A 13,492-nucleotide genomic window follows, 5' to 3' on the forward strand; every position below is an offset into this window, starting at 1 on the left:
GGAGACGCCAAATTTCTTTCGACTTCTAAAGAGTCACTGGTTAGCATTCTGAGCATGGTGTTCTCGTGGCTGAACCAGGATAGGCATTTGAGACGGTGTAATTTTGACCTGGGCTCAGAATATGAGGCAACCTCAAAGGTTTGAAGTGATGGGGGAGCAAGGGGGATGAATTAACAAGAGAAGCTGTTTCTACTGGTTGGGGAGACTAGAACTGAGAGGGTTATATCAAGATAAGGGGAATTACACCCAAGATTGAGAAGTGGGCTTACTTCTTCACCCGGGTGTTTACAAATCTTTTGGAAAACTCCCTTACAGAGTCTAGATCAAAATTACAGTTTACCCTTACAGGTTGACCCCCTCAGCCCACAACTCAAGGGAATGAATACACACCCCACTAACTCCAAGGCAGGTAGACCTTTAAGCATGATGATCAAATCAGCATACAGTCATTGAGTATACAGTACTGTCAAAATTCTCAAGGACATATATATAACCAGGGTACCAAAGACTTTTGCACAGTACTGTAGTAATTTTATGTTCTTCTCAAAGATGTCCTGCCCCAATACGTAACTCTACGTTAACAGATGATTTGGCCGCTTATTGCTGCAAATAAAAACAAATTGCATGACAAATGTGAGTGATGATAAACCTGATTCTGATATGGGTCTCTATTGTAGACTGAGAGTGGGAAGGGGGCAGGGAGAGGGGAATCATTGTTGGGAAAAGGGGAATGGAGAGGAGAGGGACCAGGAAGCACCAGAGAGACATTCTGTAATGATCAATAAACTAATTGTTTGGAATCAAATGTCCTTGCCCGGTGTCTCAGGATTGGGTATGTCTGCAACCACGCCACCTCTTGTCCCTGGCTCTCCTTCTCTGCCACTTGTCCCACACCCCTCACACTGCACTCCACCCTCACCATTCCCAACATTCTTCGCTCCCGTCAGATTTACAAACTTGCACTCCACCCACACTGACAAATAGAGTACTGTGCAAAAGTCTTAGGCACCCTGGCTATGGATATGTACCGAAGCCTTTTGCACAGTACTGTATTTGGTTACTGAGTTGGAGAAAGTGGGAACTGGGTGGGACTGGAACCTGAGGCACAGGTTCAGACAGGACTTATTGCACGGCGGAGTGGATGTGAGGAGCCAAATGTCGTACTCCTATTCTACTTCGTATGTTCTCAGCGTTCCACTCTTGAAGGTGAGATGTTCTCTTGTCAATTTGGTAGTGTGGAGGAGCAGAGGGATCTGGGGGTACATGTCCACAGATCCCTGAAAGTTGCCTCACAGGTAGATAGGGTAGTTAAGAAAGATTATGGGGTGTTAGCTTTCATAAGTCGAGGGACAGAGTTTAAGAGTCGCGATGTAATGATGCAGCTGTATAAAACTCTGGTTAGGCCACACTTGGAGTACTGTGTCCAGTTCTGGTCGCCTCACTATAGGAAGAATATGGAAGCATTGGAAAGGGTACAGAGGAGATTTACCAGGATGCTGCCTGGTTTAGAGAGTATGCATTATGATCAGAGATTAAGGGAGCTAGGGCTTTACTCTTTGGAGAGAAGGAGGATGAGAGGAGACATGATGGAGGTGTACAAGAGTGGATAGCCAGCACCTCTTCCCCAGGGCACCACTGCTCAATACAAGAGGACATGGCTTTAAGGTAAGGGGTGGGAAGTTCAAGGGGGATATCAGAGGAAGGTTTTTTAGTCAGAGAGTGGTTTGTGCGTGGAACGCACTGCCTGAGTCAGTGGTGGAGGCAGATACACTTGTGAAGTTTAAGAGACTACTAGACAGGTATATGGAGGAATTTAAGGTGTGGGCTTATATGGGAGGCAGGGTTTAAGGGTCGGCACAACATTGTGGGCTGAAGGGCCTGTAATGTGCTGTACTATTCTATGTTCTATAACTGAAAGGTCCCATGAGCCTATTTCAAAGTAGAGCAGGGGACTTCTCAAAGATGTCCTGCCCCAATATGTACCTCTCTGTTAATAGATGATTTAGCCACCTCTACTTCTAGGATCATACTGTGTGTAAACTGGCTGCCAGGTTTCCTACAATAAAACAACTGGTAGATTTCAAAAGGTGGTCCTGTTGTGATGTTGGAAGATCATGAGGGTGCTGTAGAAATGCAAGCTAGCAATAGATTCTGCCTGACCTGCTGAGTTCCTCCAGTATTTTGTCTGAAATAAGAGATGGGGGAGCTAACTAGAATGTTTGATCAAGTGCAGAATATAACTAATAAATATTGGAAGCCCTCAGCAGGTCAGGCAGCCTCCATGGATGGAGAGACAGTGTGAATGTTTCTAATCAGAGACCCTTCATCAGAATGGAAAAGTAAAAACAGATTAGTTTTCAGTGGGAGAGGCAAGGGAAGATCTTTGCTAGGGTGAGAGAGACCAAGTGGTTAGTGTGGCAGCTGGAAGCACATAAACACAAGAGTTTCTGCAGCTGCTGGAAATCCGGAGTGACCCACAAACTCAAAATTCTGGAGGAACTCAGCAGGTCAGGCAGCATCTTTGGAGATGAATAAGGAGTCAACGTTTCAAGACCTCTGAAACAATAAATGTTTCTTGTTTGTGTTATGTGTTGCTAAGAGTAGGGGTGAGGGACGTGCCCTGCAGGTCAGACTATACTAATGGAGGGAACAAAACTGAGTCAAAAACCACAGGCGAATGATGGACCAGTTCTAAATCAGACAGGGAAGGATGTAAGTGCTGTGTTCAATCTAACAATAAAATAAATTCCTGTCTCCTCTTCTCTGCTTAGGTGAATACAATCTCTCGGTTTCTGCATCGGATAAATATGATAACCTCAGCCAGCTCCTTCCACTTAGGGTGTACAGCCACCTCAGCAACATCTCCGTCAATGCCAGCAGCAATGTCGTTGCCACTGGCAAAAGGCTGGAGTTCGAAGCCAGCCTCCTGCCATCCACACTGGGAGTTACCTACAGGTGGCTCTTTGGAGACAACTCCAGCCAGCTAACGGGCAGCCTTCCAAGGGTCACGCACACCTACACCAAAGCTGGGAGGTACAACATCAGTGTCCAAGCCACCAACGGCATCAGCAACGTCAGCGCCCACTGCGTGGTAGACGTGCTGGAGGAAATACGGGGCGTGAACTTCTCGGACAACAGCCCCACCGAACTCACCGCCCCGACTATAGTCAGTGCCTGGGTGCAGACAGGGACCAGAGTCCGGTGGTCGTTCGACATGGGGGACGGGACCCCGCTCACCGACACCTTCTCTTCGGTGATGAACTACACCTACTCTGCCGTGGGCAAGTACACAGTGACCGCCATTGCCTCCAACCTACTGGGCTCGGCCAACGCCTCGCGGGCCGTCGAAGTCTTCGTGCTGCAGGTGTGCCGGGTCACGCCGGCGGGCTGTGTCCAGGAACAGCTGGAGACCAACTTCACTGCCTACACGCCGGGAGACGCCACCAACTACCTGTTCTTCTGGGACTTCGGTGACGGCTCGCCCAACGAGACCATCAGCGGGCAGCCCAACATCAGCCACAACTACACCAGCAGCGGCGACTTCCCCCTCTACCTGGTGGTGTCCAGCAATGTCAACAAGGTCAACTATTACTCCAACGTGTGCGTTCAGCCAGCTGTCCGCAGGGTCGTGGTCACTCCGACACACGGCTTCATCCAGCTGGGCAACGAAGCTACGTTCTCTGCTGAGGCTTTCCCCGAGAGTCAGTATACCTACCTGTGGGACTTCGGCGCCGGCATAGACCCCCAGATTCGGGGCAGGGAGGCCAACCACACCTTCGGGAGCTCGGGTTTGCACTGGGTCAACGTGACCGCTTTCAACAATGTCTCATCAGCCAGCGGCGCAGCCTGTGCAGAGGTCCAGACACCTGTGACCTGGTTAGAGATCCACCTCTATGGCGGGTTCAAGCCCAGCAACCTGGTGAGGGAGCAGACTTACATCTTTGGGGCGGTCAGTAACGGTGACAAAATGAACTACAGCTGGGACTTCGGAGATGGTGACCTAGTCAAGGGTGCCAACATCACCCACAGTTTTGGCACTGTGGGCTCCTTTCGGGTGCAGCTGGAAGGGCGGAACATGGTGAGCACAATAGGAAAGGAACTCGTAGTCTGTGTGAAGACGCCGTTACTGGGGTTGAAGGTGGTGGCTAACCCCAGCATCACGCCGGTCAACGCCTCTGTCTTTCTCGGGGCCACGCTGTGGGCCGGTGACTCCGTCCGCTACTTCTGGACCTTCTGCCAGGGCTGCCGGTCACAAGAAGGTCCCGCCACCATTAACCACACCTTTGGTGAGCCTGGCCTCTTCAACGTCACTGTCCGGGCAGAGAATGGCATCAGCTCGGTACAGGCCTGTGTCATGGTCCACGTCCTGGAGGAGATCGAGGGCCTGACCATGGTGCTCGGTGACCTGGCCCAGAACTGCTGCCTGCTCACCAACCAGACCCTCTGGTTCCAAGCCACAAGCCTCTCTGGCACCGAGATAGCGTATGACTGGACCATCTGGAAGGCAGAAACCCTCTTCTTCCACACCACTGGGATGTCTTCTCAGGTGCTCTTCGAGGAAGCAGGCTCCTATGAGATGGTACTTCAGGCCAGTAACCTGCTGAGCTCCATGAACGTTAGTGAGCTGGTTGCTGTGCTGGAGCCCATCGGCGATGTGGCACTGAGGGCATCTCCTGAGCCGGTGGCGGTGAATGAGACCACCACCATCAGTGCACATCTGGACAGTGGGACAGACGTGATCTACACCTGGGCCTTGGACGCAAGCACCGCGGTGACCACCCGCGTCCCCTCTGTTCACCACAGTTTCTGGACCCCGGGCCTGAAGCTGGTCAACCTTACGGCCGCCAACAGGCTCAGCTCTGGCTGCTCGACCCTGGCGGTCCGTGTCCAGGAGCCGGTGGGCGGTGTGGACATCGTGGCCCCGCGCTACGCGGCCACCAATGCTACAGTCTCGTTCTGGGCGCTGGCGCTAAGAGGGACCAATGTCTCGTGGCAATGGATACTGCCACAGGCTGAAGAGCGAGGGAGCGCGCAGGTGATAAGTGGATCATTCCCACTTCCTGGTGTGTACACTGTTGGACTGAACGCTTCTAATGACGTGAGTTGGAAACTGGCCTTGAAGAACATTACTGTCCAAGATGAAATACAGGGACTCCAGCTTCTAGCCTCCAGCCAGGCAGTTGCCCCTGGGCAGAATGTGATTTTCACCGTTCTGCTGTCTGCGGGGACTGACGTTTCCTTCTACCTGGGCATCAACGATACTTTCACACTGCTTCAGAACATCACAGAATACACACATCAATTCACACTCCTTGGAACGTACCACGTGACATTAACAGCACAGAACAGCGTCAGCTGCAGCCATGCGGATATGGAGATCAAGGTGATCGAGCCGGTGAAGGGTTTGAAGTTGGTGGACTGCGAAGACTATGCCATTCCCAGCGGGGTAACGAAAACCTTCAGGGCCGAGGTGGCCAGCGGCTTCCAGGTGTCCTACCTGTGGCAGTTTGCGCTGGGAAGCCGTTCTGATCTCATTGCCGGGCAGAACGTTTCTTACACACCAAGGGCGCGAGGACAGCTAAGCATCCTGCTGAGGGCGTCCAACAACGTATCGAGCGAGGAAGTCACCATTCTGGTCCTGGTTCAGCATCCGATTGTGTCTGCTCGACTTACGGCGTCGCCGCCCGTCAGCGTGGTCAACGAATCGGTGCAGCTGAGTCTCTCTGTGACCCCCAGCTTCACGGAGGCGACCTTTGCGTGGAGGTTCGGGGATGGGTCCCAAGACCACGCAAACACATCGGTCCTGTCCCATTTCTATTTGGAGCCAGGGATCTACGTGGTGGAAGTTAACGCGTCCAACTATGTGAGCTTCTATGTCGCACAGGCCACAGTAACCATTGTGGTGCTGAAGTGTGACCCACCAAAGGTCAACATGATCCTTAGCACCACCATGAAGAGGTCTCAGAAGAACTACATGGAGGCTGACGTGGACCTCAGAGGATGTGCCGAGTATCAGGTGGGTTACCAATGGCAGATACACAATGCTTCAAGCTGCATCTCGTTACAAGGAGGAAATGAAGTTCAACCAAGAAACGTGGACTTGAAGAGACCCCGTCTACAGTTGCCCACCCTTTCGTTAGCTGTCGGCCGTTACTGCGTGCTGTTTACTATTTCCTTTGAAGGGACCTCGTTTGTAAAGACCGTTCAATCCACTGTGAATGTGATCCCCAGCCCACTGGTCCCAATAATAAATGGTGGAACATTCAGATCCTGGACAACCATGCAAGACCTTGTGATGGACGGTACTAGGTCATATGACCCTGATCAGCCTCCTGAGAGACAAACACCTCTGGATTACATGTGGCTGTGTACATACCCATGTCGGGTAAGGCACTGTTTCAAGTTTAAAATTCTCTTCCCTTTTCATTGGAGGTGTAGGGTGACAAAGTAGCACAGATCGTAGATCTGCTGCCTCACAGTGCCAGACCTGGGTTCAATCCTGACCCCAGGTGCTGTCGCTGTACAGTCTGCACTATCTCCCTGTGTTTGTGTGGGTGTCCGACAAGTGGTAATTGGTATTTGAGTTATTTTTGTCACATAACCAAAATACACTCGATGGCCACTTTATTAGGTGTGCACCTGCTCATTAATGCAAATATCTAATTAGCCAATCATGTGGCAGCAACTCAATGCATAAAAGCCTTCAGACGTAGTCAAGAGGTTCCGTTGTTGTTCAGACCAAACATCAGAATTGGAGAAGAAATGTGATCTAAGTGACTGACTTTGACCATGGAATGATTGTTGGTGCCGTATGGGGTTTGAGTACTCTGATGGTATTGGGTTTGCTGTCCACAAAGTTCTAAGCCCTTAAGCCCTATTAGATAGAAAAAGCCATGGGTACTCTCACTAAAGGGAGATTGGGACAGATCGGTATTGTAGTGGTTGGCACAATACGGTACCAGCGAACCGGGTTCAATTCCTCACACTGCCTGTAAGAAGTTCTTACATTCTTCCCATGAGTCTGTGGATTTCCTCCAGGTGCTCTTGTTTCTTCCTACAGTCCAAAGATGCACCGGTTGGTAGGTCAATTGGTCATTGTAAATTGTCCCATGATTCGGCTAGGGTTAAAATCAGGGGATTGCTGGGTGGCGTAGCTTGGAGGGCTCAATAAATAAATAAATTATACTGTAACTACCCAATCTTTGGTTCACTCCCTGTTTATTCTCCAGCAAGTTTAGCTACCAATACCTACCATTTAGGCGGTGGATCCCTCTCTTACCCTACCAAGGAAAAGATACTTCCGGCTAACCAAGTAATTAATTTATTTTCAGTGATACACATTCAAATCCAGACAAATCTCTTAAAACAGATTGAATGCTCACAGTGGATTTTCCAAATTACAAACCATTTTTAAAACACAAAAGGTTTCCAAGACACAATTGCAATTCCTATCAGCTAAAAATGACACACCAGCGATACAGATGAACCAGTTGTCCATCACAGATATCGAAGGTAGAGGAATGGGATCTACTTCACCTCGTGTTTCTTTCACGTTTCTTGATGTTCCTTACTCCATTCCTAATAAGGCTGAACTGATGCCTACACTTAAACCCATTTTCTGCCACTTGGGTGACTTCGCACATTTATGATATTCTTTCAGACATCTCTTAGCACAAACGGTCCAAAAGCTTCTTGGAGATGCGCTTCCCAGCTACCCACAATTAAAACCGTGAAACTGACTCCTCAAGTACAGAAGCCTTCCAATATATTAATAGATCAGTTATTGATGTGCTAAGTCATTGTCTGCATCTGGTCTGCAAGCTTCCTTGAACTAAACAACTTAGCCAGCGTTGTCTGCTTTGAAACAAGTGCAATTAAATAGCCCATTGTTTGGCAATAAGCCAGGTCCAATGAGCAGCATCCTGCTTTCTATAGACAATGCAGCTTTTTGCAATGCATCTCCTTTTTCTTCACACAAAATGCAAACATCAATTATTTACAAGACAGTGAACAAATTCATATTAAAATATGGTTATTACTGTCCATGAGACAGTCAAATCCCTGGAGGGAGGCACCGTTCCCAGAAATCTCCCACTGTACCGGTGGTGACCACATGCTCCCTCACCAAGGACACCCGGGCATGAACGTATTCCCAGATGAGGCACAGGCAGCCTGCCTGGACAGAGCCCTTGACTGCCTGTCGTCTGGACCTTTGAGTGGCCACTTTGGCCAGGCCCAGAAGCAAGCCACTGTAAGATCCTGCAAGTGACCCACCCCCCCCCCCATACTGGGTGCCCATATACAGGAGTGCAGGGCTGAATGCCAACCTAAGCTGGAGCAGCAGCCCCTTCAGATATTCAAATACAGGCTGCAACCTCTCACATTGCATATAAACAGGGTACATTGACTCCTCCCAGCCACAAAATGGACGGGTGGATGGGGGCAAAGTTGTCCTTCCAACAACAAATGGATTAATGCTTTCCATTTACATTTAGATCTGAAGACTGGCTCCCATTTACCACCAGAGATAAACAATGAGCATTAGTTGGAAGGTTAACTTACAACTGCTTGATCTTTACAAGTGGCAGCGGCTGTGTCTAGAAAGACGAGCTTGACGAAAAGAAGATGCCCCCGGCCCAGGAAGCGAATATCCATCACAGTATCCAGTATTTGCTGATCTCCTGGGATTTTTATGCACAACAATCTCAGAGAATAGTGTGAAAAGCAAAAATATACCCAAGAGTTAGGGATTATGGGGAGACTGGGGTTAGAAAAGATTTCAACACAAGGAAATCTGCAGATGCTGGAGTTTCAAGCAACACACACAAAAGTTGCTGGTGAATGCAGCAGGCCAGGCAGCATCTCTAGGAAGAAGTACAGTCGACGTTTCAGGCCGAGACCCTTCGTCAGGACTAACTAAAGGAAGAGTTAGTAAGAGATTTGAAAGTGGGAGGGGGAGGGGGAGATCCGAAATGATAGGAGAAGACAGGAGGGGGAGGGATGGAGCCAAGAGCTGGACAGATGATTGGCAAAAGGGATATGAGAAGATCATGGGACAGGAGGCCTAGGGAGAAAGAAAAGGTGGGGGAGGAAGCCCAGAGGATGGGCAAGGGGTATAGTGAGAGGGACAGAGGGAGAAAAAGGAGAGAGAGAAAAAGAATGTGTGTATATAAATAAATAACAGATGGGGTACGAGGGGGAGGTGGGCCTGCTGCGTACACCAGCAACATTTGTGTGTGTTGGAAAAGATATAATTTTTTTTTCGAGGTACAGTGCCGAACAGGCCCTTCCAGCCCAACAGGCCACACTGCCCAGCAACCCACCTATTTAATCCTAGCCTAATCATTGGACAATCTACAATGACCAATTAACCTACCAACCGGTACGTCTTTGGAGTATGGGAGGAAACTGGTGCACCTAGACTAAACCCACACAGTTCACAGGAAGGATATACAAGCTTCATACAGGCCGTGCCAGAATTCAACTCCAAACTCCAACACTCTGAGCTGTAATAGCGTCACGCCAACCGCTACTCTGCCGTGCCACCCCTGCAATGATTGGCTGGTGGAGCACGCTGTTAGTCTAATTCTGCTCCTATATCTTTTGGTCTAATAATTTACAAACATATGAATGGCAAATTGCTTATTGAAATCAATAGCCTTTTCATTTTTTTTTTGTCAGGGACCTACAGGCTGTGGTATATCCGGGAACGGAGGCATTTTTTCTATTCCAAGAACAGAGCTGAAACACAACACAAACTACACCTGCAGTCTGAATGTCAGCAAGCCCAACCGGGAGTCTCAGTCTGTCAAACAGCTTGTAAGTAAAGGCACCCTCAAATATTAATGTATTTTCTTCCATTACCTTGCCAGTGTACTCATTCACCTCATGGTCTGTAATGGATTGCCTTATTTACTTAAAGTCTGACAGTGGTTGTCGGGGAACTGTGAATGATCCTGGGAATGAAAAGGTTAATGTGAGAGTGCTTGACCACTCTGGGTCTGTACTCGCTGGCGTTTAGAAGAATGAGGAGGGTGAATCTCGTTGAAGCCGACCAAGTACTGAAAGGCCTAGATAGAGTGGATATGAAGAGGATGTTTCCTATGGTGGGGGAGTCTAGGACCAGATGGCACAGCCTCGGAATACCAGGATGTGCCTTTCCATCAGAGATGAGGAGGAATTTCTTTAGCCAGAGGGTGGTGAATCTGTGGAATCCATTGCCACAGATGCTATGGAGGCCAAGTCATTGTGTATACCTAAAGCGGAGATTGATAGGTTCTTGTTTAGTAAGAGCATCAAAGATTCTAGGGAGAAGGCAGGAGAAGGCAGGAGAATGGGGCTCAGAGGGATAATAAATCAGTCATGATGAAATGGCAGAGCAGACTCAATGGGCTGAATGGCCTAAGTCTGCACCAGTATCTTCACACTTTATACTTCATACTTTGTCACCAAACAATTGATACTAGAATGTACAATCATCACAGCGATATTTGATTCTGTGCTTCCCACTCCCTGGATTACAAATCGATAGTAAATATTAAAAATTTAAATTATAAATCATAAATAGAAAATAGAAAAATGGGAAGTAAGGTAGTGCAAAAAAACCGAGAGGCAGATCCGGATATTTGGAGGGTACGGCCCAGATCCAGGTCAGGATCTGTTCAGCAGTCTTATCACAGTTGGAAAGAAGGTGTTCTCAAATCTGGCCGTACGAGTCTTTGAGCTCCTGAGCCTTCTCCCGGAGGGAAGAGGGACGAAAAGTGTGTTGGCTGGGTGGGTCGTGTCCTTGATTATCCTGGCAGCACTGCTCTGACAGCGTGCGGTGTAAAGTGAGTCCAAGGACGGAAGATTGGTTTGTGTGATGTGCTGCGCCGTGTTCACAATCTTCTGCAGCTTCTTCCGGTCTTATGGTTAGACACTTTTTATGTTAATAAGGGATAGAAGATTATAAAATTATGAGGGGCATTGATTGGGTATCCTTTACCCTAGATTGAAATGTCAAATATTACAGCTCATGCGTGTAAGCTGAGAGAGGGAAGTTCTACCAAAGAAGAGTGTGGCAAGGTTTTATACAGAGATTGATGGGTGCCTTAATAGGCTGTCAGGGGAAGCGCTGGAAATAGATACAGTGGTGGTGTTTAAGAGGCTGTTAGACAGACACATGATTATGCGGAAGTAGAGGGAATTCGAACACGTACAGGCAGAAGGGGTTTAGTTTAACTTGGCCATAAACACAAATGACTCTGCAGATGCTGCAAGTCCAGAGCAACACACACAAAATGCTGGAGGAACTCAGCAGGTCAGGCAGCATCTGTGGAGATGAGTCAACAGTCGACATTTCAGCCTGAGACCATTCATCAGGAGTGCAAAAGGAGATGGAAGAAAATAGAATCAAAAGGGCAGTGGGAGCGTGAAGGAGGACAAGCTGGAAGGTGACAGGTGAAGCCAGGTGGTTGAGGGAGGGGTATGAAGTAATAAGCTGAGAGGTGATGGGTGGAAAAGACAAAGGGCTGGAGAAGAAGGAATCTGATAGGAGAGGAGAGTGGACCACTCTCCTCTCCTATCAGATTCCTTCTGCCATGGACCACTCTCCTCTCCTATCAGATTCCTTCTTTCATGGACCACTCTCCTCTCCTATCAGATTCCTTCTTTCATGGACCACTCTCCTCTCCTATCAGATTTCTTCTTTCATGGACCACTCTCCTATCCTATCAGATTCCTTCTTCCATGGACCACTCTCCTCTCTAATCAGATTCCTTCTTCCACAGACCACTCTCCTCTCCAATCAGATTCCTTCTTTCACGGACCACTCTCCTCTCCAATCAGATTCCTTCTTCCATGGACCACTCTCCTCTCTAATCAGATTCCTTCTTCCATGGACCACTCTCTTCCCCTATTAGATTTGTTCTTCTTTCCAGTCCTTTGCCTTTTCCACTGCCAGTGACCTGGATTCAATTCCACTACTGTTTATAAGATGTTAGTACATTCTCCACATGTCTGTGTGATTTCCTCCGTGTGCTCCAGTTTCCTCCCACATTCCAAAGATGTATAGGTTAGTAGGTTAATTGGTCACATTGGTATACTTGGGTAATAGGTGAAGCCAGGTGAGGGGGAAGATGCTTGGATGGGGGAGGGGGGTGAAGTAAGAAGCTGAGAGGTGATAGATGGAAAAGGTAAAGGGTTGAAGAAGAAGGAGTCTGTTTGGAGTGAAATCTGATCTAAAATGGATGACCTTTCGTTTGACCTTCCAGATTTCCGTGAAGGGTGGCAGTTCTCCACTGGTGTCACTGGAGTGCGTCTCCTGTAAAGCGCAGGCCGTCTATGGAGTCAGCAAGAGCTCCTATGTCTACCTGTCTGGAAGCTGCAGCAACTGCGAAGGCACTCCCCAGTATGTGGTAAGAGAGCTGGTTGTGCTTGTGCTTTGGTTACTCGCTGCCAGTTCTCCTCAGTGAGTTGATCACTGGGCTCCCGGTGGTGAAGAATAATCGGTCAGTGCAGCAATAAGCTGCAATCTGTCAGTGGTTCAGCTTTTGACTTGCCAGATGTGTTTAACTCTTTCTCCTCTAAAAACATTAGAGGTTCGACAACCTCTGCACTCACTCATCACCAAGCAGCGCACACAATGCTGGAGGAACTCAGCAGGCCTGGCAGCATCTATAGAAACAGTAGACGCTTTGGGCAAGGGACAATGAACACCACGCTGCCATGGCGCTCTACTCCAGCCGGATTTCATGACGGCCACCGCCGTAGTTGCCCACACGAACAGTCTCCAATCTCCCATCGACTGTTTACTCTTTTCCGTAGATGCCGCCTGACCTGCTGAGTTCCTCCAGCATTTTGTGTGTGTTGCTTGGATTCCTAGCGCCTGCAGATTTTCTCTTGCTTCTCATCATCAAGGCTGCAGGTTATGCTCTCCCGTTGCTGCTACCAGCCGGGAGAAGGTACAGGAGCCTTAGGTCCCACAGCACCAGGTTCAGAAGCAGTTCGTAAACACAAAATACTCTGCAGATGCTGGGGTCAAAGCAACACTCACAACACGCTGGAGGAACTCAGCAGGTCGGGCAGCATCCATGGAAACGAACAGTCAACATTTCGGGCCAAGACCCTTCGTCAGGACTGAAGTAGGAGGGGCAGGGGTCCTATAAAGAAGGTGGGGGGAGGGTGGGAAGGAGAAGGCTGGTAGGTTCCAGGTGAAAAACCAGTAAGGGGAAAGATAAAGGGGTGGGGGAGGGGAAACAGGGAGGGGATAGGCAGGAAAGGTGAAGAAGGAATAGGGGAAACACAATGGGTAGTAGAAGGAGGCGGAACCATGAGGGAGGTGATAGGCAGCTGGGGGAGGGGCAGAGTGAAACTGGGATGGGGGAAGGGAGGGGGGAGGGAATTACCGGAAGTTGGAGAATTCTATGTTCATACCAAGGGGCTGGAGACTACCCAGACAGTATATGAGGTGTTGCTCTTCCAACCTGAGTTTGGCCTCATCATGGCAGTAGAG

At 48.9% G+C, this 13,492-nt stretch overlaps 1 protein-coding gene across 5 annotated transcripts in view; it reads left to right on the forward strand.

Moving 5' to 3' along the window:
* Window positions 1-13,492, forward strand: part of pkd1a (polycystic kidney disease 1a) — a 291,165-nt gene that overhangs the window by 134,720 nt on the left and 142,953 nt on the right. For all 5 annotated transcript variants that reach the window (XR_011887311.1, XR_011887313.1, XR_011887314.1 and 2 more), the window contains exons 16-18: window positions 2,772-6,385; window positions 9,682-9,819; window positions 12,252-12,395. Coding sequence is in view for 1 of the 5 variants with exons in the window: in XM_072269063.1 (XP_072125164.1) it covers window positions 2,772-6,385; window positions 9,682-9,819; window positions 12,252-12,395 (3,896 nt within the window). In the remaining 4 variants the exon portion in view is untranslated. The remainder of the gene's footprint in view (window positions 1-2,771; window positions 6,386-9,681; window positions 9,820-12,251; window positions 12,396-13,492) is intronic.

Source organism: Mobula birostris, chromosome 9, assembly GCF_030028105.1.
Source record: "Mobula birostris isolate sMobBir1 chromosome 9, sMobBir1.hap1, whole genome shotgun sequence".
Classification (NCBI taxonomy): Eukaryota; Metazoa; Chordata; class Chondrichthyes; order Myliobatiformes; family Myliobatidae; genus Mobula; species Mobula birostris.